The 26,678-nt window shown below is 41.4% G+C and overlaps 1 protein-coding gene across 1 annotated transcript in view; it reads right to left on the bottom strand.

Annotated features, from left to right (window-relative positions):
* DNAH11 (dynein axonemal heavy chain 11) overlaps positions 1-26,678 on the bottom strand; it is a 4,606,558-nt gene that overhangs the window by 3,288,405 nt on the left and 1,291,475 nt on the right. Inside the window, exon 28 of the mRNA XM_044065542.1 lies at positions 18,820-18,946. Within this exon, the coding sequence (XP_043921477.1) occupies positions 18,820-18,946 (127 nt within the window). The remainder of the gene's footprint in view (positions 1-18,819; positions 18,947-26,678) is intronic.

Raw genomic sequence — 26,678 nt, forward strand, 5'->3', positions numbered from 1 at the left:
TCTTGTTGTAGATGCTATGGTTTGGGTAAAGCCATGGAGGTTGATATGAGAGGTAGGGTTGTCAGCATTAACACTTTTCCAGTCAATGTTAAAGTCGCTTTAAAATCCCTTTCACTTGAAGAGGCAATATCTGCATGTTGTCAGATGTGCAAATGAGAGTGGATTCACTGTGTATTGTATTAGGGTGGCCTGTTGTGTGGATGTATAGAGGGTGTTGGTGAAAATGTTAAAGAAGTGGGGACCAAGGATACAGCCTTATGGTACAGCGGTGGTGACTGGGAGGTAAGGAGAGAGTGTGGAGTGCCATTTTACTGACTGATACCTTTCGCACAGGTAGCTTCTGAAATGTAGAAGGGCTGACAGAGATCTAGTGAGGACATTTGAAAAAGAAGTTTGCTGTGACTAATGGTATTAAAGGCTGTAGACAAAGATTCAAAGAAACTTTATTGTCATTTAGGACCATAAAAGTGCAGCCTAAACAAAATTACAAATATCAGCTCACGCAAGAAATGCAGTGCAAAACATAGATAAAGTGATATCTGAGAATAACATAAGAAAGAAAATAACAAATGTATGACATGCAAGAGGTAGTTCACATTACAAAAACACACTCAATACCCATTATCCAGTGATAAATAATAAATACATACCCACCATCAAACCCCTTCACCAGTAAGATAGAGAATACATAGAGACCAGTAAATAGCAGCTGTTTAGTTACCAGATTGTATTTGTTAGCCTTAGATGTGACTCAGTATAGCCATCATATTGCATAATAGTAATACTGGCGGTAATTGCTCAAAGCAGCAGGATTAAATAAAAAAGAGGCTTTAATGTATCTGGTAATATGGTTGATGTCCGAGTTAATAAGTCTCACAGATGTAGGATACAAACTGTTTCTGAATCTGGTAGTCCTACAGCAGAAGCTGCAGTACCTCCTTCCAGACGCAAGTTGTGAGAACCAGTTGTGGGCCAGATGGGTTGAATCAGCTAGTAATTTGCATGTTCTCTTTCTTGCTCTTGTAAAGAAAAGCTCCTGAATAGAAGGGTGCCCAAGATTTTCTCAGCACCCTCACCACCCTCTGTAATTTCTTCTTCTTAGCAACTGTGCAGTTGCCGAGTCATGCTATGAATTTGCTAGTAAGGATGCTCTCGATAGCTCCCCTGTAAAAAGTGGTAAGAGCAGACGGTGGGAGCTTGGCCTTTTTGAGCTTTCTCAGGAGGTGAAGCCTCTGTTGAGCCTTCTTGACTATATGGTTGGTATTACCCAGCCAGGAGAGGTCATCTGGGATGTGAAGGCACAGGAACTGGGTTGTTTTTACTTTCTCTACTACCTCTCTTTTGATAGTGAGTGGTTGGTGAACTGTTGCCTTTCTCGTGAAGTCCATAATCATTTCTTTGGTCTTATTAACATTCAAGTCCAAATTGCTCCTGTCACACCAGGCAATCAAAGTGTTCACCTCATCCCTGTAGTTATGCTCATCCACACCACTATTGAGACCCACAACTGTGGTATCATTATCAAATTTTATAATATGGTTTATGTTTTGCAGTACAGTCATGGGTGAGGATGGTGAAGAGCAAGAGGCTGAGGACACAACCTTGGGGGACACCAGTATTCAGGACTATGCATTGAGAGGCCTTGTTTCCAGCGCATGTCCATTGGGGTCTACCAATCAGAAAGCCAACAGTCCAGTTGCACAGGTGCTTATTTATCCCGAGTTTCACGAGCTTATCGACCAGTTGTATTGGTATCACAGTTTTGAATGCAGAACTGAAGTTGATATTATAGCAGCCTTACATAGTTGTTCCTCCCTTCTAGGTGTCTAAGTGCAAGGTGAAGTGCGACTGATATCGCATCTGCAGTTGCTCTATTTGCCTGGTAAGCAAACCGGAGTAGATCGAAAGACTTAGGCAGACTGGCAGATAGATGTTTCTTTACAATCCAGTCAAAGCAATTCATGATGATTAGGGCTATGGTGACCGGTTTGAAGTCACTGAGACAAGTAGGGTTGGGTTTCTTCGGAAGTGCGACAATACTTGTTACTTTAAAAAGTGAGGGAACTTTTTCCATAGCAAGAGATGAGCTGAAGATATCAGTCAGTGCCAGAGATAACTGATCAGCACACCCCTCCAACACCTTGCCAGGTATGTTATCTGGTCCAGCAACCTTCCTAGGATTCACCTTCTTAAACTGAAGTCTCATCTCCTCGGAGGAGTTTAAGGTGAGCACTATCTCTGCTTTGTCAGTGCTTGTTTTAGAAGGTACAGTGGTGTTCTTCTACTCAAATATGCCAAAGAAGGGGTTCAGTTCATTCAGGAATTCCAAACGGTCATCACATTGGGGTGTTTTGGTCTTGTAGTCCATGAGCTACTGTATCCCCTGCCATAGGCTTCTCATGTCTGTCATGTCTTCGAAGTAGATCTGAATTTTCCTCCCATACTCCATCTTTGCATCATTGATGCCCTTATTCAGGTTTTATCTGGCCACCTTTAACCTTTCTTTGTCATTTGCCTTGAAGGCTATGTTTCTTTCCCTCAGTAGCTCATAGACATTCCTGGTGATCCAGGGTTTCAGATTAGTTCTTATAGTGATAGCTTTCATGGTGGTTACATCCTCCACAAATTTACTTATGTAGGCAAGAACTGATTTGGTATAGGTGTCTATGTCTAACTGGAGATTGTGCATAGCCACTACTTTGAAGGACTCTCAGCAGGTGGTATTGAAACAATCTTGAAGGCAACCCATGGAACCCCCCTGCCAGACTCTGATCTCTTTAGTTGTCAGTTTTTCTCTGATCAAAGCCGTCTTATAGGTTGTTGTAAGCTTTGTCTAAGGCATTCTCCCCTCTGGTGGGGAAATCCACATACTGGTAAAAATGGGGTAGCACCTCCTTAAGCTCAGCTCTGTTGAAATCACCCACTATCACATGTGCACATCCTGTGTTTCTGCTTTGTAGCTCATGATTATATTATGGAGTTTAATTTGAGCTTCAGTAGTGTTAGTACCGGAGGGATGTACACTGCTGTGACATACTTCCCACTGAGTTTCCTTGGTACATAGAAAGGTCTGCATTTTAGTGTCAATATTTCCACATCTTCAGAGCAGTACGACTGAACCAGCCTACAGTCTTTGCACTCTCTGTTATTAACATAGATGCATAGCATACACAACCATCTTTAGCTTTACCACTCTGTGCTTCACATCTATCTGATCTGAAGACAGTTAGCCCATCTAGGTTCACAGCATTGTCACTAATGTTACTATGCAGTCAAGCTTCAGAGAAAATGAACAGACAAGTGTCACTCACCTTATTTTTTTGTGAGCTCCATTCTCAGATAGTCCATCTTATTATCCGGTGTGCAGACATTTGCAAGTAATACTGAAGGTAATGCAGGCCTATGGGGGGTTCTCTTCAGTTTAGCAGCAGCTCTACCTCTGCAGACTCTCTTTCTGGCTCTTTCACATTTTTTTCTTTTGTACCTGCTCCAGGGCATTCCAGAACCAACCTTATGAAGTTTCAGAGCTCTTATGGCATCCCTTTTTAAAATGGAGAGATCCAGGATTTCTGCAAGTGAAGTAGGCACAGAGTACTCCACAGACAACAGAGATTCAAGCCATGAGCTTGTTCTAGTAACCCCTTTAATTTCCAGTAATTTCCTACTGGTATAACTAATTGTATCCACATAAAAATGTCTGGAAAGTGATTTTTTTTTTCATTTTTTGTGTGCAAAAGAAGCAGGAATAAGCATTTATCCCTGTTGAGCTAACAAAGCTGCAGCCTCCCTGGGCACCACAATTTTTTTATTAAGTCTAGAAATAAGGACGAGACAAGTTTGCAGTTATCTCTAGCTTTATTGACAGCATCTGTATACGTTAGAAGGGCAGTGCTAGTACTATGAGAAGGAAGGAAGCCATGTTCTGTAGGGGAGAGGAGTTCTCCCTGCAGGAGATAGTTTAGTAATTGTTTTTGAATACAAGTTAATTCCCATTAATTTTCCCACATCTCTGTATGTTATTTCTACCACATTTTTAAACTCCATTTTCATTTCATCCTAGTCACTATGACTTCTGAAGAAATGATTGTCTTCTCAGTTAATTTCTACTACCCATTTCCTTAAATTCCTCTTTTATAAATATGTAGGAAAAGTGTCTCATTTTTACTTCTTTATCCTGTATCTTAATTTATTCTTGCAAGATCTGAAATAGTCACTAGATGTGTGTCAAACCTTTCAATTAAATGCATGTGCTCATGTGAAATATAATTTCTACCTACTGCACTCCATTTACTGTGTCTTGAGGAATAATAAGCAAAGTCTGTCAGAATTCCTGCAACAGAATTCACATTGTCCATACCACATATTCTCATACCAAAGGAGGGCAGATTTTTGAAGAAATATGCATTTCCCTTCTTGGTTCACCTGATATATCCTCACTACTAAAAAACAGGTTTCAGACCCCACCCACCTATAATATTCCTTGCTTCTCACAAAATTCTCATTAAGTTCCATAATAGTACTTTTAGGTGGAATACAAAAACTCTGTTTTCTTTGCCTCTCGTTTTCTGCTAAAGTCCACTTTGAAACCCTTTGTCAAATTTGCATGATCTCTTCTATCCAAATGTGTCTTCAGCAACATGAGTTGCACCCAACATGTCTTAATATAATTTAATATTCTTTGCTTTTTGTCTATACCTTTATGTCCATTTACATTCCATGTTAATACTGACAGTAGTAATTATGATATGAAATTAATTATACCCATTATATAAAACAGTTATTTTGAATGTTATATTTCCAACTTTTAGCTTACATGTACATACTAATAGTTGGCAGGATAATTTCTTCTATAGTTGCTTCTTCTTATCTCAGTTTGAACCCATGTTACATTTTCAGGACTTTTTTTGCCTCAAATAAAATACTCAAACAACAATTAAAAATAGAGTATCATAACCTTCCATCCATTTTTAACTTGTAACCAACAGATACTACTATGCACATTTACAACAAATGAAGTTTACTTCTCCAGACAGGAGCAGTTGTCCAGAATTGATGGCTGCACCTATGTGCATTACCTGTTCTAAAATTAAGGTTAACCATGCTAAAATACACAGAGACTCACAGCCTGTGTTCCCATTTAAATAAATTGCTTTCTGATCTTTCCTTATCTCTATTTCTCTCAGAAATGTGAAAAACAGTTTGCAAGCTTACAGCAAACTAACCTTTATCCCTAAAAAAGTGCACTAGCTAAATTTAACTAAAACTAAATTCTACACTGTTACAATAATACAATAAAGTACTAAGGCTGCTAGGGAAACTACTAACCTGTATAACTTAATAACTTCCTACAGTTTAAAACTTCATTTTTTCAATGAATTGCTTTCTAATGTATCTTTAAATGTTAATTACATTGTAGCTTGTACATTTCACTCAGCACACACCCAGGCCTCTCAGGATTAATTACCTGCATCTGCAGACTGCATGACTCCAAGTAAAAGCAGTTAGTAATACAAAAAAAGAAAAGAAAACAGCTTGTAAATTTGAAAAATGGACGAACAGTTTTGTAGATTTCACTCAAACTATTCAGACCCCTAATGATTAATTGCTTGCACTTGTCTCACAGTGAAAGCATTTGTTAATGGAAAAATAACTACTGACTTTGCACATGCAAAGATGAACTTTGTCTTTTATCATTTTGTCTATCTTACTTCTCAAGTCTATTTGTTTAAAAATATCTATAATGTAAATTAAGGACATTAATCTAGACATCCACCTCTACAAAATAGGGAAATTAATATCTTAATACTACATTCAATATGGCCAATAAACGTTTACACCTCCAAAACCAGCAGCCCAAGATCACAGCTTTAAATTAACTTTATACTAGCTTGTTTCCTTCCTTTCTCACATTCTTACATTGTAAAGTGTGGATAAGTTACAAGAAAAAATGCTTTATTACTTTAACATCTTTAACATATACAGTAGTCACTGATGAGACCCCCCCCCCTCCCATTTAATATATTCCTGACTGCACACAATACAAAACTGCTTTACAATATAACAAACAACTTACATCATGACATTTATATATGGATATTGATAAAGTCAAAAACATTTAATATCTTCAGTCTCTTCAATGTCCTTCTAAACATTAATGACAAAATGGGACATATGCTTCACAGTTCACCCACTAGTATTAACAAAGCTCCAGTCTTTCTTAGTCACTTCTTCTTGCAAATGCACATTTCACGTCTAATTCGATATCTAACAGGACTGATGCTTTACAGTCTTCCTGTTTATTCAATAATTTCACAATGTTGCTGACCTTCCTAACCATTTCCATCTCTTAACACCAATTTCTGTTTCAAATCCAACATACTTCTGATTTTTCTAGTTATCTCCTGGGCTTTTTTCTGTCACTCAAGCATCTACTTTTGGAACATCAGAGAATGTTTCAATAATACAGTATATCTCTATGAGCTTTGTTATTATCAGAATCAAATGAGAAGCAGAGTCTCCCTTCTGCTTGCTGGCTCACTCTTTGTTGGCTATATATTTTTTATTTATTCTTTAGTGCGTTCTGCTTCAAAAATGTCTTTGATCCTCCAGGAAGAAAACAGCTGGATATAGCAGTTTGAATTTCATATCTACATCTATACATTCCTTGATTGCTGAGATAAACTTGTTTTTCTTCTGCCTGCTGTGCAGTGAATAATCATTTTCCACAAACACTCTTTTGTTTCCATTTTTAATACTTTTCTCTTTTGCCACAATTTTTTCATGAGCAGATTTTTCTGCTGGTATGAGCATATCTCTACTAATATAGGTTTGATTGCTTTCTCATGGCCATATTTAGAACATACACACAATGTACCCTCTCAGTTAGCTAACACTGCTGTGTAACATCAGTTCAGTTGCTTATTTTCACTTTCATAAAATTAATGTAGTGTGTTCTTTCCAGTTTTGCTGACACAGCAGAAAAACTGGGGCTTCTCTATAAGCTCTCTCTCGTCTACCTCTACTACTTTTTAAAACAGCTCTTCTTGGGAAGCCTCATGTTCAGACCACCTTTTCTTCATTTCATCCTCTGATTTTTGCAGGTTTTTATTTTTCAATTTTTTTGTCTGAAGAGCTAGTTAAAGCTTCTATTTTTCCAACCTTCAGCTGTTTGATTTTATATATTTCTTCAGCATTTCACTTATTTTACACATCTGTAAGTGCATTTGATTTATTTTTACCTCTAAATTACGGGATGCCATCTCCTGTACCAAAGCTGAAATGTCATGCACAGGTGTACCATGTATCTCTAATGCCCACTGCATGTCAACCAACCCCTTACATGTTAATAAGTATGCATAGAGAATCACACCTACAATGAAAACCCCAATCCTCTTCAAAAAAGTATGATGCTGTCATTGTACATGTTGGTGTGAATGATCTAAGACGTACCTCCCTGGACTACATGAAAAGAGACATTGAGGAGCTCTCTGATCATGTAGCCCAAGCTGGTATGACCCTGACCTTGAGTAGCATACTACCTTCACCTAGAATGATACCACAATACAAAGACAAAATGATCACTTTCAACAATTGGCTAAGCTTCTGGTGTCATTCTGAGGGGATCCAGTGTCTGTCTGCCTGGGATGACATGATAGACAAGCCTCGCTGTTTTGCCAGAGATGGGTTGCACCTGTCACCCCTAGGTTTTTGAATACTGGCCAAGGCTCTTGCCGTCCCCATAGTGCCTTTTTTAGGCAAGGCTCAAAGGACAAACCAACCACCGTAACCAGCACAGGTAACCAAAAACTAAGGGTAATGCTACTCAACGCCAGAAGTCTCAACCTCAAAATGCACACACTCGAGGCTCTCCTAAGCATGGAGAAAATCGATGTTTGTGCAGTGACGGAAACCTGGTTCAAGGCTCAAGAGAGCACCCCAGACTGCCAGGTTACAATTCCTATCATATCTTCTGGCCTCAGTTACCGGATCGCAGTACAAAGGGCGGAGGTGTATCCATATTCATCAAGGATACTCATATCTCCAGGTTAGTAGCGCAGCGTGATGCCCCAGAGATCATCCATGAGCAACTATCAGCAGGCAAAACCACATTTCAAGTCGTAGCCGGTTATAGATCACCCACCATGTCCCAAGATGCTCACTCTGCATTCCTTGAGACATTGGAAAATATAAAGGTCCTACCCAACACCATAATCTTGGGTGATTTCAACTACCCTGGTATAGACTGGGCGAACTACCAATGTTCCAAATCCTATGCTCAGCAATTCATAGAATTTATAAATTCAAATGCCCTTGAACAACTAGTATGTTCCCCCACTAGAGGGGACAACATATTGGATTTAATCATCACAAATATGGGCGCCCATTCTACCACACCCATTATCACTCCCTCCTTGGTCAGATCCAACCACAAACTGATAACCCTGGACATCCTCACCCCTCCACCTCCCCCAGTCAAAGAAACCATAGTCAAAAACCTTTCCAAAGCAAACTTCAAACTACTTGCATCCGAAGTGGAAAGCTTCACTATTCCCTTGCAGAAGGATAATGATATCCAGGATGCGGAATCCTACACCAAGGCACTCTATATGCATCTTCAGGATTGCATGGACCATGCTATCCCAAATAAAACCAAGACTCCTTCCTCAAGCAAGAAGAAACCAATCTGGTGGACCCTGGCCATAAGCAAACTTTACAATAAAAGGAGGAGACTTATACAAAAAAAGGCCAATTTTCAAGTAGAAAAATCATCCCTGATCAGCATTAGTAAGAAATTGAGGGCCCTCATCAAGTCAACTAAAGATAATTTTGAAAAGAAAGTTGCCAAGGATAACCATAAGGCCTTCTATGGCTACGTCAAAAACCAAAATGGCAACGCTCAGGTCTGTTCTGAGCTAGTACAAAATGGAACAAAATACACTGACCCTTCTGACATTGTCAACATCTTGGCTGACAGGTTCAGTGCAAATTTCTCCCCACCCTCACCACCTACAGGGGCTATTACCATTCCAGGGGATTGTGTAAGTCCAATTATTACTGATATGTTAGTTAACAAGGCTCTATCTAAAGCTAAAAACACTGCCTCCATGGGACCAGATGGTGTCCCAGGCTGTGTCATACGCGAGCTCCAAAAGGAATTAACCCCGCATCTTAATACCCTGTTCAGTCTCAGCCTCTCCACAGGATATGTGCCCATAGAATGGTGCATGACAACGGTGGTCCCGCTACACAAGGGTGGGGCCACAACTGACCCTGGGAACTACCGAACAATAAGCCTGACCAGTCTGATCTGTAAGGCTATGGAGCGAATCATTATGGAACTCATAAATGGAGAGATTGGGAACCTCCAGTCGCTGGACCCCACACAGTTCGGCTTCGTCAAGGGCAGATCATGCCTCCTGAACCTGGTGGATTTCTTTGAGACAGTTACTCAGGCTATAAATAAGGGAAAGGAGGTACACATGGCTTACCTTGACCTTGCTAAAGCATTTGACACCATTCCCCATTCAGGTATTATTGATAAGCTCACCAGCCTGGGCATAAACCCTTACGTCACAAGATGGATTGCAAACTGGCTCTCAGACAGATCCCATAAAGTAAGAGTAGCGGGATCTATGTCCGAATCCAGACCAGTAATGAGTGGTGTGCCTCAGGGCTCTGTCCTGGGGCCCCTCCTGTTTGGCATATACTTCTCAGAAGTACGGGCAAGCACAGAAGGGCTGTGGCTGACTACGTTTGCAGACGACTGCAAACTGGGTGCTATAACAGAGTCTCCGGCCAACATGGAGATCCTCCAGAAGGGCCTAAATGAGACTGATGCATGGTGTCAAAGCCATGGTCTCAAGCTAAATGCAAAAAAATGTGTAGTAATCCCCTTTGGAAAAAACAGAGTACCCGCAAACTACAACATAGGAGGTAATCCCCTGAAATCTGAAGAAGAAATAAGGGATCTAATGACCCAAGTAGATAGTCAGCTTTCCTTTGATAACCATGTTGCCAAAGTGGTTAAAAAATCCTTCTATGTGACCCATCTGATCACAAAAGGGTTCGCATCAAGATCTAAGGATGTAATGGTGCCCTTCTACTCTTCCCTCATCAGACCCATTATTGAGTACAATGCACCAATTGGAATGTACCTGGCTAGACATCTCCAGCAGCTGGAGAGACCACAGAGGTACCTAACCAAGAGGATTACTGGCCTCAAACAGTTGCCCTATGCAGCACGATTGAAAAAGCTAAGACTGTTCTCTGTTGCATACCGCTTTCTCAGAGGCGATCTCTGTCTAACGTACAGAGCCATGTCCAACCCAGAATTGTTGAACATGCTCCATCTTAGCAAAACCAAATCTACTCAAGCTACACGCTCTAGGGATATAAACCTCAGCACAACAATGAACAGAACATGCTGGAGGGACAGATTCCCTTCGCAGAGACTTCCCTTACTATGGGACAGGGTCCTGATCTACATAAGACAGAGCCTCTCACAATCACTCTTCAAGAGGAACCTTGATGAGTGGATGGGTAACAGAAAGTTCACACCGGGCATCACACCAACAGCACTACTAGATAGGGGCCAAGGGTACTAGCTGCTAGTACAAGGGTCTAGGGAACTACTAAAGGGGCGGTGAATACCGCACAACGTGGCTGGGCTAATATATGCCTTCGAGCAGATAGCCCAGTACCAACCTATGAACCTAAATGACTTTGCTGTTCCTTATACAGTTGCCCATTGCTCCAACAGAATGAATGAGCTCTTACTGGGGGGGGGGGGGTTCAAATGGGTCATTGGGGATGGGGTGGTAAGCCTCATTGACAGAGGAGGACTAGAACAAAAAATCATATTGTTGAGATGTGATGAGAAAGGGAGAAGGGGGCACAAGCCAAAGACTTTAAGAATAAACTAATGTTTAGATATGCAAAAGTTTTGGACCAACAGAAAGAACTGAATCCATGGAGGCATTCAAATGGCAAGACACATGTAAAAAAAGTTAAAGGGAAACTTAAACAGGTTAAATGTCTCTGGCAGCATGCAATGTAATGCATATAAGAGTAATAATTATGATTTGGTATGGCATACGGTAATAGATGTATCAGGTTACAATCTAGTTAAGATTATCTTAATAGTTACATTGTATTCTTCTCCACCATATTTTACTCTCTGCATTCTGAATGGTCACAGGATGTGCAGTGTTATTTCAGTAAATAGGTCATGACTAAAAGGCTCACTGTGGTCATTATCACTTTTCTGCTTAATACAAATGAAAGTGAAAGAAAAAATTAGCCATCATTTAGACAAGGCAACACACCCACCTTTTACCTTGGACACACTAAGTTCTCAATATTCTACTGTTAGTAAAGATGGGCAAAGGTGTAAGCTTTAACATAAATCTGGAATTCACACTCAAGGGCATTGGTCAGTGAAGATTCTTGCCCCCTGTTACTCTTACACATCATGGAAATACAGTCTCATAAATTAGCTTCTAACATGAAGAATAAGAAAGGAAAGAAAGTGGAGGTGACCTTGGGAACTGTGGACTTACAGAAGGAGGAGAAAGCCTGGATTTTTTTTATTTTTTTAACACCTTTATTCAATTTTCACTTAAGACATAGCTATGCAAACATTAATAGAAAAGAAAAAAAACACATCAACATTTTCATATTCATGCACTGTACATTACATGTTCTTTTTAAACAATTATTCACTCCAGTATTATATAAATTACTCAGTTCCTACCTTCCCTTAAACCTCACTCCTTCTTTTGAACATCATTCTACATGTACAACTCTCACAAATTCCATTTATTTCTATGTAATTTGCTTATTCCTTTTTCTAAAGATCACATCTCTATTTCTTTCATCTTCTTTACAACATAAAATACTTCAGTTAGAGTTGGTTTAGATTTTGATTTCTGTTTTCTCATAATTGTTTTTTTAAGGCCTTACCAAGGCTTAAATTTCTGATCCTTTAACTCATGTCTATTTGCCTTATGTCAGGTGTCCTTGGACTGGTGATACACAAAGTAATTTTCATTCTAGATCCACCATGCACAGAGCAACTAGGAAGGCCTTGAGCTCTGAATGGTGACACAAGATGGAAATGTTAATAAAAATGTTAGGTGCAGCAACAGAAAAGTTGTGCAATGGTCTGTAAAAACATCACAGGCATGGCACAGTCTTCTTCTACAGACCTTGTATTGGCAAAAAAAATGAGTCAGACTTCTTGTAACGGCTGCAAGGATGAGATCTGGATAGAGTTACTTGAGAAAGGACCTGGCATCACTGGTGGTAATCACATTTTTAAACTAGGTGCAAAGGAAGCTACTCCACAATACCAAGTATAGAGTAATGAGGAATTTTCAGTTTGGTGCAGTGCAACGATATACAAAAAATAATGTCTTCTCAAAGTAATCTATTTTCTGACTGCTACAGTACAGCTGTTATATAATGTACTGAAGTTAACATGGCAGGTGTAGCGTTCTTTTTGCTGTACTAGGTTACTGTGTAATAAAATTAGAAGTTATGTACCTACCATAACGTTCCATGTTAGTTGTCTTCTCTCGCCTTCTTTCTTGCTGGATGGGTTCGGAGCCGATCCTCGGCTCCGACTCGGCACTAGCTTTAGCTCGAGAACTCCTTTTACCAGCTCGAGGCAACCCTATATCCCATGATGCAAGGCGGAACTACCTCAGATCTCGTTTGGCAGCTAACTAACCCTGCTAAAGACTTATCCTAATATAATTAGGAACCATGGTTCCTAAAAGAAGTCCTCATAACAATGCTCCAGAGGAAGCAATCTAATAGGAACTCTCCAAGATCTGTCCAGGCCAGGGGGAAGGAGGGAGGGACGCAAGAAAGAAGGCGAGAGAAGACAACTAACATGGAATGTTATGGTAGGTACATAACTTCTAAATGTTAAGTTGTCAATCTCGCCTTCATTCTTGCTGGATGGGACCGCGTCCCTAGCACCTGTATCCCGGGTGGCTCAATGGAACAGACTCTTGAGAACAGTGGAACCAAAACTGGCCCTATCTCTGGAGGCCAAATCCAACTTGTAATGAGACACAAAGGTATGAGGCGTGGCCCAAGTAGCTGCTGCACAAATAGTGTCAATGGGAAGTCTATCCTGAAAGGCTACAGAAGTGGATAGACTCCTGGTCGAATGTGCTTTTGGCTTAGAAGATAGTTGTTTGCCCCTTAGAGAGTACACATAGGAAATGGTGGAAGTCAACCATCTAGATAAGGTCACTTTAGATACTGGAAGACCCAACCTGTTTCCTGCATAGGAGACAAACAATTGGTCTGATTTTCTAACTTGTTTAGTCCTATGTAAGTAGTACCTGAGCTGACGGTGAACATCCAAAAAATGTAGCTTCTGTTCAGCTCTGTCAGAATAGTTAGGAAAAAAAAAACTGGTAGATCAATAGATTGGTTAATATTGGCTTGAGATACAACCTTGGGAAGAAAGGAAGGGTTAGTTCTGAGCGAAACCCTATCCTTATGAAACACCAGATAAGGTGAACGAATACAGAGGGCCTGAATCTCAGAAACTCTTCTTGCAGAGGTAACAGCCAGCAAAAATATAGTTTTCCATGTCAACAACTTTAAAGAACACGTAGCAGACGGTTCGAAAGGAGGTAGAATTAGGGATGCCAACATTAAGTTCAGATCCCATTGCGGAGGAGGATGTTTCACAGGCGGTTTTAGGAGAAAACTCCTCTCAAAAAGGCTTTGCATAACTTATGAGACATGATGTTATTGTCCTGCAAGCCAACATGAAATTTGGAAATAGCAGCCATTTGTACTTTGACTGTAGATGATGACGATCCCGAATGAAAAACCTCCGCCAGGAAATCCAAAACAGAATGTATAGGAGCGGTGAAAGGATCAATATTTCTGGCGTTTGCCCAAATAGAAAAACGACGCCACTTGCTAGCATAAACAGTTCTAGTGGACGACTTTAAAGAAGACACTAAAATGTCTCTGACTGAGTCAGAAATCATTGGTAGCCTGGCTAGGGAAGGAAGTGGAGCAACCAAGCAGTGAGGTTGAGAGAATGAATGGCTCGGTGCTGCTGACCCGACTGGTGGATCAAAAGATCCGGAACTGGGTCCAGATGCCAGGGCTGCACCAGAAGGTGATGATGTAGAGACGGAAACCAAATTTGTCGAGGCCAATATGGAGCAATGAGGATCAATTTGGCTCTCAAAACGGTGGCTTTCTGAATGACTTGTGGAATCAATGGAAAGGGAGGAAAAGCATAAAGAAGTCCCGAGGCCAATCCTGGGTTAGAGAGTCTCTCAAGGGTTGGCCTGGAAGAGGAAATAGTGAGAAGTAATCTGGGCACTTGCTGTTTTGAGGGGTAGCGAAAAGATCGCAACAAGGGGTGCCCCACTTCAGAAAAATCTGATCCACTACAGACTGATTGAGAGACCACTCGTGAGGCATCAGAATAGATCTGCTTAGCCTGTCCGCCAATAGGTTGGACCTGCCGGGGATGTGCGTTGCTATCAGAAACCACTGAGAAGAGATCGCCCATTGCCAAAGTCTGAGAGCTTCTCGACATAAGGGATAGGACCTGGTTCCGCCCTGTTTGTTGATGTACCAGACCACGGACATGTTGTCCGTCTGTACTGCAATAGTCCCTGTGGGAAGAAAGTCGCCGAGGGCTTGCAACGCGTTAAAAGCACTGCTCTCATCTCCAGGACATTTATGTGCAGGTGGTATTCTATGGGTTGCCACGTCCCGTGGACCATCCTGCCCTGATAATGCCCCCCCCACCCGATCAGAGAGGCATCCGTGGTGACTGTGGCAACTGGAGGAGGGGGAACAAATGGTCGGCCCTGATGAAGAAGAGGGGAAGATACCCACCATCGTAGATGAGCCCTGCAAGACTGTGTCACTAAGATCTCGTGTCTCATGGGCAGATCGTGGTACGACCACTGCGTGAACAACATCCACTGCAGGAGACGCATGTGGAAGCGAGCTAGTGGAAGAAGAACAATGGCTGCAGCCATTAGGCCTAGAACCTTCAAGACAAACCTGGCTTTGACTTTGTTGCTTTGTAACAGAAGCTGAACAAATTTCTGGATGTCCGGAATCCTTTGATTTGTTAGTCTGGCTAACATTTTGACGGTATCTAACTCTGCGTCTATAAAGGTGATAGATTGGCAAGGCAGCAGAGAGGATTTTTCGAAATTCACCGAAATTCCTAGACTCTTGCAAAGCTGTAAGGTGTAGTCTCTGGACCGAAGAAGCTGATCCTTGGAGGTGGCGGAGAGGAGCCAGTCGTCCAAATAAGGAAACACTTGGAATCCTCGACGTCTCAGGTGAGCTGTGACCACCGCCATGCATTTGGTGAACACTCTGGGGGCTGAAGTGAGGCCAAAGGGCAGTGCTCTGAATTGGTAATGACTGGCTCCCAGCCGAAAGCGGAGAAACCTTCTGGAGCGTCTGTGAATCTTTATTTGATAGTACGCATCCTGAAGGTCTATCGAGCACATCCAGTTGTCCTTGCCCAGAAAGGGCAGAATGGATTGCAGCGTGACCATCCGGAATCTTGCCTTTTTGACAGACTTGTTTAGTCTGCTTAGGTCTAGTATTGGTCTCCAATCTCCCGTCCTTTTGGGGACCAAAAAGAATCTTGAGTAGAAGCCGGATCCTACTTGGTCTGCCGGCACTGTTTGAATGGCTCTTTTTCCCAGGAGTTTTGAAACTTCCTGTTTTGCCAAATCCCTTTGACCGGGTGAGATGTCTGGAAGGGATTGTAGAGGTACGGGAAACCTTTCGAAGGGGATTTTGTAACCCTCGGATATAATCGACTGTACCCACTTCTCTTGTGATAGGGATTGCCAGGCTACTGGGTACAGCGAAATTCTTCCCCCGACTGCCTCCAAGGGTGGACAGTCGGGCAACACCTCAGGGATGCTGAAAGGGCTTCTCAGGAAGAGGCTCCCTGTTGCCCTGGTTCTGAGGACCCCCTGCCTCTAGGGCGGCGTCTATTATTGTTACCCCCTCTGCCTCTAGGGGTAAACTGACCATGTGTGTCCGGTGTAGCTCCTTGGGCTTTACGGAACCACATCTACCCCCCTTCTGACCCTTGGGATATGGTCTAGAAGGAGTGGAAAACTGGACTCCAACGGCAGAAAGAGTTTTACCGTCTTGTTCACATCTGGTCAAAGTATCCTTCACCTGAGGTCCGAACAAAGCCGAACCGTCAAAGGGGGTGTTGGTGAAGGACGCCTTAAAGGGGTCCGCAAAATTACACAGCCGCATCCAGGCTTGGCGTCTAAGAGCAACACCTGTGCCTGCGGCCCTGCTCATTCCATCGGCTGCATAAGATATGAGCCGCATGGAGGAGTTAGATATCGAAATTCAGGATAGCTAGCTGAGAGGCAATCTTTTCCTGAGCCCCAGCAGCTGAAGGATCCTGGACTACTTCTCCCAGTTCCTTGAGAATATCTCGTTGAAGCCTGGTGAAGTGACAAAGGTAATTCAGCGAACGCATTGCAAAGGTCGCTGAAGAAAACATCCGCTTTCCATACCTGTCCATGGTCCTAGAATCCTTATTAGGAGGATGGACAGGTACTGAAGGATCCGCCAGTTCCTTCTTAGTGGCCGCCGCCACCACCATAGCATCCACAGAGACACCTTTGGACAGGAACTGTTTGTCCGAAGGGGCCGTGATGAACTTGGATGGTCTCCTGGGGACAGGTTCCACAGAATCTGGAGCCACGCCTTCCGAGCCACTACCTGCATGAGTGGGTCGAAAGGCGGAGACACCCAGGAGGTGGAGGGTCGGGATCCAAAAGCCTCCAGGTATACCGACTCATCCTCGGAGGGGTCAATGGAGGGCCAATTCCCCCTCTGTTTGAGGAGCTCAAGGATGTCTGAAAATGAGACATCCTCAGAGGGGGACTGTGGGGAACCCTCCGGCTCATCTAAGTCGGTATCAGATGTAGTAGACTCAGGGGAGTCTGTGTGTTTCCTCTTGTCCTCTTCCGAGGGGGTTCCCCTGCAGGGTCAGGAGAAACCTCGGAAGAGGAGGAAATTCCCAGTGGGGAAACCTGGGGCGATGGATCCCTGGGCCTGAGAGCAAGAGGCTGGCAAGAGGCATCTGCAGGCACTGATGAGGGAGGAGCTAGAGGGATAGACCGTTGACCAGGCTCAGAGGCCAGGACACTCCTCATCACCTCAAAGGCTCCTCTCCCCGGGAGACCTGAACACACCCGCTCCGAAGAAACAGGAATGGTCGGCTCCAAGGAGAGAGAAGGCTCCGAGGCCGATGTCAGCGCCGAGCTTACCAAAGCCGAAGCTCCGAGAGGGAGAGCGGGGTCGGACAAGGGTCCGATGCCACTAGCCCCCTCGGAGCCGACAGTGGAAACCCGACGACCGGATCCCTCCAAGGAAAGTCTCAAGGAGGAGATCGGAGCCGAGGATGACGGAGGATGTATCGGCTCCGGCATCGAAACAGTCGCTGTCCCAAGAAGCTCCGGCTCCGAACTCTGGTGTGGAGTCGGAGGAGGAATCTCAAGAATTGGGGCTGTAGCCGAAGTCTGTTGAGACGGGCTATGGAGCATTTGGGCCAGTGCCTGAGACTTCAACAGCCTGCTTACCACCCTCTCCAAATCGTGGTCAGACAGCCTGGAAGATCTCGAAGATCGGCTCCGATGGCTCCGCTCCGACAAAGAGGAGACCCGGGCCGAGTGAATACTTAGTATCGAAGGGGACCGGGATCTCTTAGGGGCCAGAGCCATTGGAGCCGAAGTCCCTTGAACCCCAGATGGAGCCGAGGACCACTCGGCTCCGATGCTGGATAAAGTGTCGGCTCCAGCCGAGCCGACAAGGCAACAGTAGTCAGGGTATCGGAGCCGGCCGGCACCGAACCCACTACTCTAGCAGAAGAAGCATCCGCTCCAGCCGAGCGATCGGCTCCGACGGGCCGGAGCCACCGGAGGAGGCTTGGACACTGTAGCCTGAGCCTTCGGTGGCTTAAGAGGTTTTCCTGCCCTTGCTTAGGAGGAGAACCTTCAGGTTTTAACAAACCTCGGAGGATCAGTTTGTTCCTCCTTTCCTGCAGGACTCTCTGGCTAAAGGCATGACACAACGCACAGGAGTCCTGCAGGTGCAAAGGCCCCAGGCAATACACACAAGAAGTGTGACCGTCTGTCAGGGACATTTTCTGACAGCACTGGTCACACTTCTTGAAGCCTGAGACCTTGCCTTCCCTAGACATCCTAAAAGGATATACACAAACAGTCCCCACAAACACACAACTTAATCCCTACACAGACACACAGGAAGGGAATAACTTGGGGAACTAGGCCTGACTAAAACTTTAACTGAAAAACTATTTTAAAAGTTTAAAAAGGAAGGGAATAGGGTGGGCTGTACTAAATACAGGCTAACCTAACACTGAAGGGAAATTAAACCCCTAACTAAACTTTTTTTCTTATTTAACAAGAAAAACTTACCTCAGCTGGCAAAGGAGACCTCTTTCGCTAAGCGGCAAACGAGATCTGAGGTAGTTCCGCCTTGCATCATGGGATATAGAGTTGCCTCGAGCTGGTAAAAGGAGTTCTCGAGCTAAAGCTAGTGCCGAGTCGGAGCCGAGGATCGGCTCCGAACCCATCCAGCAAGAATGAAGGCGAGATTGACAACTTAACATCAGCAATTACCTGCAGTATTAGTTAAATGCCACAGTTATTGCTATAATGCATATGCCCTTAGCTGTAACACCAAACTCAGTTTAAGTCCCTTGTTTTCTTCAAATCATTCCAGATCATACATTTCTAAGAGACATACCTGTTCAGGTTGTGTTCCTTTGGAAAGAATATCCAACAAATCTGCTGAAGAAACAAAATAAAATCGTGGAAAAGCCAACCGTTTTGTTTCTAAATATTCAGCAAGTGCCTTTTCACACAGGGATAATCTATTAAAAAAATATAAAACTGTGACTATAATTAAAAATTTAGCACATTCTTATTTTAAAAACAATGCTCTAAGAAAGCAGAGTTATGTGAGTATACTTACCATAACCACAGATGTAAGCATATGAGCCCATCTGCAATACGATTCATCACACATGGGATTACCCTGCCAAACTTTCACTGATTTTAGGATTATCACCAGTCCTAATCTGTGTAGTACAGACTCAGTGTTGAGCTTTGTCCCCTCTCTTGCAGCAACCAAGAAATAAAATGTCTCACTTCTGAGGCATTATGTGCATTCTGTCTGAGATTGTGGTGCTGCATGGAGTCAGGAGTTAGCAGGCAAACACTGCTAACGACAATCTAATCTCTAGTTCAGCTTCCTAACCCACAGAGCCACCTACACAAACAAACAAAAACAGACAGACAGACAGACATTCAATCATAACTTCCATTTATAACATTTAATCACATGTCCAAAAACAAAGTGAATCCAATCAGGCTCACGTCCCATTCATAAAAGAGACTTGAACACATTCATTCATATACACCTGTAATCCTGTTATACCCTCACTCACTCATTCATTGCAGAGCAGTGTAGCAATATAAGCTGTGACAGCACAGAAAGGAAAAACGTAGTTGTGTTCATCTTGGGCTGGCACACAATTTCGGAATAAATACACACACGCACATGTAATGAGTATTAGTCACTCCATCAAATCAGATACTTGGCGACAGAATCAATGACTGTGAAATGTCATTGGTCGCTCCACTCATCAGAATTTTAAGATCTCAGATGAATGCAACATGAAAATGCATGCAAGTAATATAAGTGTGGGTTTTATGAAGCTAATGATAAAGCTTTTGTATATTCTGAAGCTTATGGCATTAACAGGTGGTTGTGTCTGTGTGAGTATGGGCAGGTTAGGGTTAAGTAAGAGGACAAATTTAGTGTAGTTTGTATGTGTGTGTGTGTGTGTGTGTGTGTGTGTGTGTGTGTGTGTGTGTGTAACGAACACGAGTTTGACTGAAACACAAGTCTGTGAAAAAATTTCAATGAAAGTACATTTTGTTGAATCACACTTCATAAAAACATAAAGATGCCTACAGACAGCAAGTGCTGGTGTGGTTTAGAATCATAGGAACTATTAGGGACTTTAGGAGTCTATTTGTGCACTGACAATGGCCACCCTCATGTTTATCTGCAGAAGATGTGCGACCGTGGAGTTAGTATTCTTAAGTAAGGGGTGAGAGTGGGTGCATGGAGGTTTTGAACACTAAAAAAAAAAAAAAAAAAGAAAAGCTTTTCAAGGTATATTTGTTGCATCCAAACTTCCCTACAAACAGAGATTCCACAAAATGAGTATTCAGTGAAATTTGTTTTGCTGTTTTGTGATTCAGTATACATACATACAAACACACACACGCAATGTGTTGAGTGCATGCATGTTTGTATATAAAAATAAATTTTTTCATGAATGAGTACTTTCAGAGTGTTTATTAGTTGGGATAAGCATCCATCCTAATCCATACTAATAGAGCAAGCAAATGAGACTCTTGATGCCTCATTTTCAAGGATGACACCTCAGGAATGCAGGAAAATTTTAATACCCATGGATGAACAAAAAGTGCATCTGGAGTAATATGGCTACAATGGTAGCCTTACATTCCAAAACTGTAAGATGACAGTCTTTACAGTTCTCTCCAATCATCCATTAGATTATGTATAGTATGGACTGGACTAGACATTATGTATTTTAATCCCCACCCATGCAGAAATGTTCTGAATTTCTCACTTCTGTATTGTGGACCATTGTTAGATATAATACCATTTCATGAGTTGATTTTAGACTTTAATGTACCAATCACACTGTCAGCTTGCTGGGAACTTGGGAGTAATGATCCACTCATACAAGATATTTTGGCCTTAACCACATCTAAGTCCACACTGCTTCATGTAAGTTGTGCTACGAGGAATGATATCACCTCCTTCTTTGGACTGTTATGGCATGCACTGAAGTTTGCACATATCTGAACCAATATGCTATGCTTGTGCTGACATTCCCGGTCACTAGATTATACCTCTTGTTCTTTCTTTGCACTTCACTGCTTCAAGATAAGATTCATTCATCCTCTCAAGCATGTTTTAGTTTACTGGGAACTACTGCTTTGAACTTTAAACACTTGACACAACATATGTCATCCTTGAAGTGAAAAATTAATACTGCATGTCTTTCCTTATAATTTTTGTTCAGGCCATCAACAGATCAAAGGATTGTGGAAAAAGAGCTCTGCAGAATATCTTGAATACCATGTCTAATTGTTTTAATTTCTTTGAATTCTGTGGTGACATGTTTTTGATCATTCTTTTCTTTTAAAATTTGTCAATTGTTGTAGCTGAAAATACATTCCTTACATGAGTACACCAGTAATGATTTGCTAAAGCACAAGTATCTTTCACAGTGTACTAAACACTGTATATACTTGAGATCTGTGCCCCTCAAAAGCTGGATGATTTACTTACCATTATTAGAAGTAAACCTAGACTTAGTTGATGATTGCACTTGTGCAATTGGTAAGGCTTGGAAAACTGTTGTTGCTTATACTAATGACTGGGCTGATGAGATAAATAGTATTAGGCAAAGTGTAAACAGAACACATTCAAGAAAGAAAGTGTCCACTGTCAGTAAAGATCACTCATTCCATATTAAACATGACAACTTAGGAATTTGGGATGCAGTTATACAACTCTAACAATTCATAACACATAGAAGAAAATAAAAAAGGAAGAAGTTCAACATAAATAAGTAGGAAGAAAAAGAAGTTGATTAATGTCTATAAATTATAGGGATTGTTCAGTCAGAAAACAATCCGTCTACATAAAATAGTACCATTTTTCCAACAGAAAAGGTGGAAAAAAAGAGGCAAGGGGGAGACTGAAAGGGAGGAAAAAAACTGAACTTGGAAGCATTGAAGAACAATTCTGTAAGAAAAAAAGAGGAGAAAGACCAAAGCTGACAACATGGCTCAAGCGGTGGAATACAAAGACAGCTGGATGAGAATTTTATGTTTGCAAATGAAATAAGCAATAAAAAGAGTGACACTGATAAGATTATTGGTGATGTACATTATTCCTCTATAACAACTGACACAGCAGTTGTTACTCAATTAAAGTGGGAGATTCTTTAGATCTGGTCAGAAACAATGTACTAGTAATTGGAGATTCGGTTATTAGAGGAACTGGATTCTTACATTTCCAGAGATAAACATCAAATAGAGTTATGCCAGCTGCAAAAATACAAGATTGTGAGTGGGCCCTTATAACGCCTTAATGTAAGGCAGTATGGAGCTCTTTTTATTCATGCTGGCACAAATGATCTCATGTTCAGAGACTCTCTGACTGTTGATAGGTAACATAAATCCCTCTTAGATAGCACAGTGTGTACAAGTGTTAGGATGTATTTTTCATGAATCACTTATAGAAAGGAGAGTCAGGTCAGTGCAAATGAAAATATTTTTTAGGTAAACACCCACATGAAAAAATGGCCCATTTTAAAAAGTGGAAATGTGTAGAGCATCCAAGCCTAATTTTCGGCACTCATGTATTTAGATGATGGCATGCGCTTGTCAAGAGAAGGGAAGAGAATTTTTGCAGCGCTTGCACTGTAATATTTGACTAACACAAAACAAGGTTTTTGCCAGGCCAGAAATGTATCAGTTCACAGACTATTTCTATCTGTGCTGGCTGTTAATGCTAGAAGCATTACTAATATACATATATTTTTTGGAAAACTGGATACATTCCCACAACGCTTGTTATAATATCTGAAACATGGTTAAAGAACAATGACTGGAAGCCAGTTCTGTCAAGGTGCAAATGTTTTTTTACTGTAACAGATATTCTAACAAAGAAATTGGTGGAGGTGCTATGATAGGGATTAAAGATTGTTATGAGACCTGTGATTATTACTTGTTCATTGATAACACCAATACTGTTGATTCTGTAAATGTCACAGTAAAGACAACCATGGAAATGATAATAATTACTGGAGTGGTAGACCATCAAAGTCAATTGCCGATGACCTACAGCAATTCCTACATTTCTGTCATGAAACACTGGAAGGAAAAATAACAATGGCTGGGGACTTAAATTTACCAGGAGCAGAATGCAATAACGCTGATTCAACAAGATTAGTAAGGAAATTATTTACAGCGTAGATTTGGGAACAACATTTGCTTCAGACATTAAAAACTGTTACCAGGGATAAAAATATACAGGACACTGACTGTGTTCCTAAGGAAATGACTTAAGTCATGTAAAGCTATACCACTCTTGATGTGCTCTGATCATGGGGTTATAAAGGTTAAATTAATGTTGGATAATTCTGCCAAAGTGAAATTTAAACCAATGCACAGAAGATTAACAGCAGTCTATATAGAAGCAAAACAGTCATTATGCAAAATAAATTGGACTTGTGTGTTCAGTGCAGTAAAAATGCAAAAGGAATGTGGCAAAGATGTTGAAAGGGAAGTTGTTTGAATGCAAAATATCTAAAAAAAATGTTTAACATCAAAATCTAGGCATACAAGGTCAGGACATATTTCAGATAATTAAGATGAGAAACAAAATAATAAGAAATTGAAAGGAGGCTGAACTAAAACTTTGAAAACTGAGATAAAGCTATACAGGCTAATAAAACATAATGTAATTAAACATAATGTGAGGCAAGATCATAACATTTCTAGAAAATGTATATAAAGATTTTGAGAATAATAGGAAACCATTTTATAAATATACTAAATGAGGTAGGAGTAAAGACATACAACTGATAAACTGTGTAGATTCTACAATTTATTCTGAAACACAACAGATTACAGATATATTAACAAAATCGTATACAAACAGAATCAATATCAAAATCATTGGGGGTGACAAACTGTCTTCTTAGCATCCAGGTAAATTCAGACACGGAAATTAAATTATATTTTATAGAAAAAATATGCAAACTGGACCTAAACAAAGCACACAGAGGAGACAGAACTGGTGATAATTACCCAATAACACTTCAGTATGATTTTACGGTATCATTATATCTTTTGTTCATTAGGTCATTTAAGTATGGGGAGATTCCTTGTAATTGGAGACATACACTGTTAAACCCACCTTTAAGGAAAAAGGGAATAGGGCAAACCCCATAGCCATGCAAACACATAAGTTTACTTTTTTGCTATGGAAAAATAATGGAGAAGGTTATGCTGTATAAATTACTGTCAGAATTGGAATGGTTTGGACTTGAAACCTTATATCGGCATGCATAAGTTGAAAAATTGAGCTATAACCACATGTAACATGATGTTCTATAAATTATAGTCATGTACTTAACATAACTCTGCATTTATGTTGTCTGTTTTCATCCTTCCTCAAATGATGGGTCTCAGATCCATCCTCAGATACTTGACAAACTTTAGGCTCTGTAGCACGAGCTTCTCTTCTTACCTATAATCCCCCAACTACTCTGGAAGTACCTCAGATCGAGTTTGACATCTATTTAGTCACAATGGAAAAATGGAAAAAGCAGCCATTAGTACTAGTTAAAGAGCACAGAAGGTGAAAAGGTGGGAAAGAGGGGAAGAATCAGAGAAGGAAACTCTAGACCCCACACAGTTGAAACTAATTAGGAATAGTCCTCAGATCATACCAGGATCCAGACAAAAAAGGAAGATGGAATGGTGGGTGAGAAGTTCAATAAGGATGAAAACAGGCAACACAGATGCAGAGTTATGGTGAGTACATAACTACAATACCTAATGTTGTCTTTTTCATCCATTCCTCAAATGATGGGACACAGTCCCCAAATATAGTAATCTTGGGTGTCCCTCAAGGAAGGATATCCCAGAGTACCGCACAGTCAAAAGCTGCTCTGTTTCTTGATAATATATCCAACTTGTAATGAGCTATAAAGTAATGATTGTTGGACCATGTAGCAACTGCATGGATGCCATCTATAGATGCTTTAGGGCAAAAAGCAGATGATGTGGCTATAGACCTGGTGGAGTGTGCTTTAGGACATTTGGGTAATGACAGGCATTTGCTCCTGTAAATAAAGGAAAAGCAATTAGTGAGACATCTGGCTAGAGACATTTTTGTCACTGCTGTGCCTAATTTGAATTTAGAAAAAGATACAAACAGCTGTTCTGATATCCTTAAGTCTTTAGTTCTCAAGGCTTGACCTGACCAGCTGTCCCGATGGGTCAGGATGAAAATACCCAGCTTCCACAGCAGACAGTTAAGTGTAGGATAGACCTGAGGGGGGGTAAAGGTGTCTTTTGCATCGAAGAGGAAAAAGCTCTCTCTACTACTTCAAAAGCTAAAGCCACAGGGATCTCAGTCCAGCCCCCACAAATCCAAAGAAGCCTGTGAGGGACAAAACTTGATCCCCCTCAGTTCCAATCTTGAGGCAGAGGTTGGAACAGAGCTGTTCAGTGCCGAAGCTCTGACAGGAAGAAAAAACATCATAGTAAGTCTCAAACAACTAGATCTGTCACCAGTGCTATGGCTATGATCTTTCTGGATCCAATAAGGTTGGACCCATCTGGGTCAGAGAACATGTAGGAGGTGAAGAAAGGCAAGTCTTTGGATCCGACACAGACACAGTAAAACACCCAACTAAATCCGTGTCCTGAGAAGTGTTATCATCATCCTGTCCACATCCATGTCTGACAGGCTCCTGGATGATCTGAGGGAGATGAAGCTGATAATGGATGGGAAGCACTTCAAGGTATGCCCTGTAGGAAAGGGGGAATGAAGCCTCAAAGACATGGGTTCAGGAGAGAACTTTGGTGACTTAGAGCTGGATCTAGTCAGATCCAGAGGAGACGGCGGAGTCAAAGATTTTGATTTTGTTTTTTTGTCAAAATCATGTTCTTATAGGTGGCCATAGCCAACAATTTAGACATTTTTTCGGGTGGAGCCTAACCTGAAGTAGTTAAGGGAGGACAGTGGGCAGAGGAACACTTCCTTGATTCCTTGGGTCTCTCTGCTGTATCCCCTGAGGATTTATTAAAGGAAGACGGTGCTCTAGAGTCCAAAGAAGCAGAGGATGGAAGTAGACCTTTCATAATTAATTTATTCTTCCTTCTAACCAAGGTCCTGTTATTAAAGCTAGAGCAAATGTCACAAGAAACATCAAGATGCTCTGGATCTAAACAGTACACGCATACACAGTGGCTATCAGAATTTAGGATCTTATGCACAAAAGCAGAGAATTTTTTAAAACCAGTAGTTTTTTTTTTTTTTTTTTTTTTTTTTTTTTTAAGATTCCTTAAATCAAAAGAAATTACCAACAATGGTACTAACAACACCTAAACAGTGAAGAAAGAAGGAGAAATAAAAAAAATAAATACCAGCAATGGTACTGGAAGATGTACTACAAAGGTAATGAAAGAAAGGGTGAGGGCTTAAAGCCCAAGTGCCAAAAGTAATGAGGAAACACTGAAAATTTAGCGTTTTTTTTATCTACACAGAGGAGGATTATAACAGGAATGAACTTTAATGAAGAAAAAGTAGGGAAATATGGAAATAAAAATTATACTTATCCCCAAACAATTTTCTCACAAAGCAAATCGCTCAAGCTGTGACCACATCTTATTGCAAAAGCACAAATGAGATCTGAGGTATCTCAGGAGTAACTGGGGGGATTAAAGGTAAGGGAAGGAGCTCAAGCTACAGAGCCT

Source organism: Protopterus annectens, chromosome 3.part0 (assembly GCF_019279795.1).
Source record: "Protopterus annectens isolate FY-2018-M chromosome 3.part0, PAN1.0, whole genome shotgun sequence".
Lineage (NCBI taxonomy): Eukaryota > Metazoa > Chordata > Ceratodontiformes > Protopteridae > Protopterus > Protopterus annectens.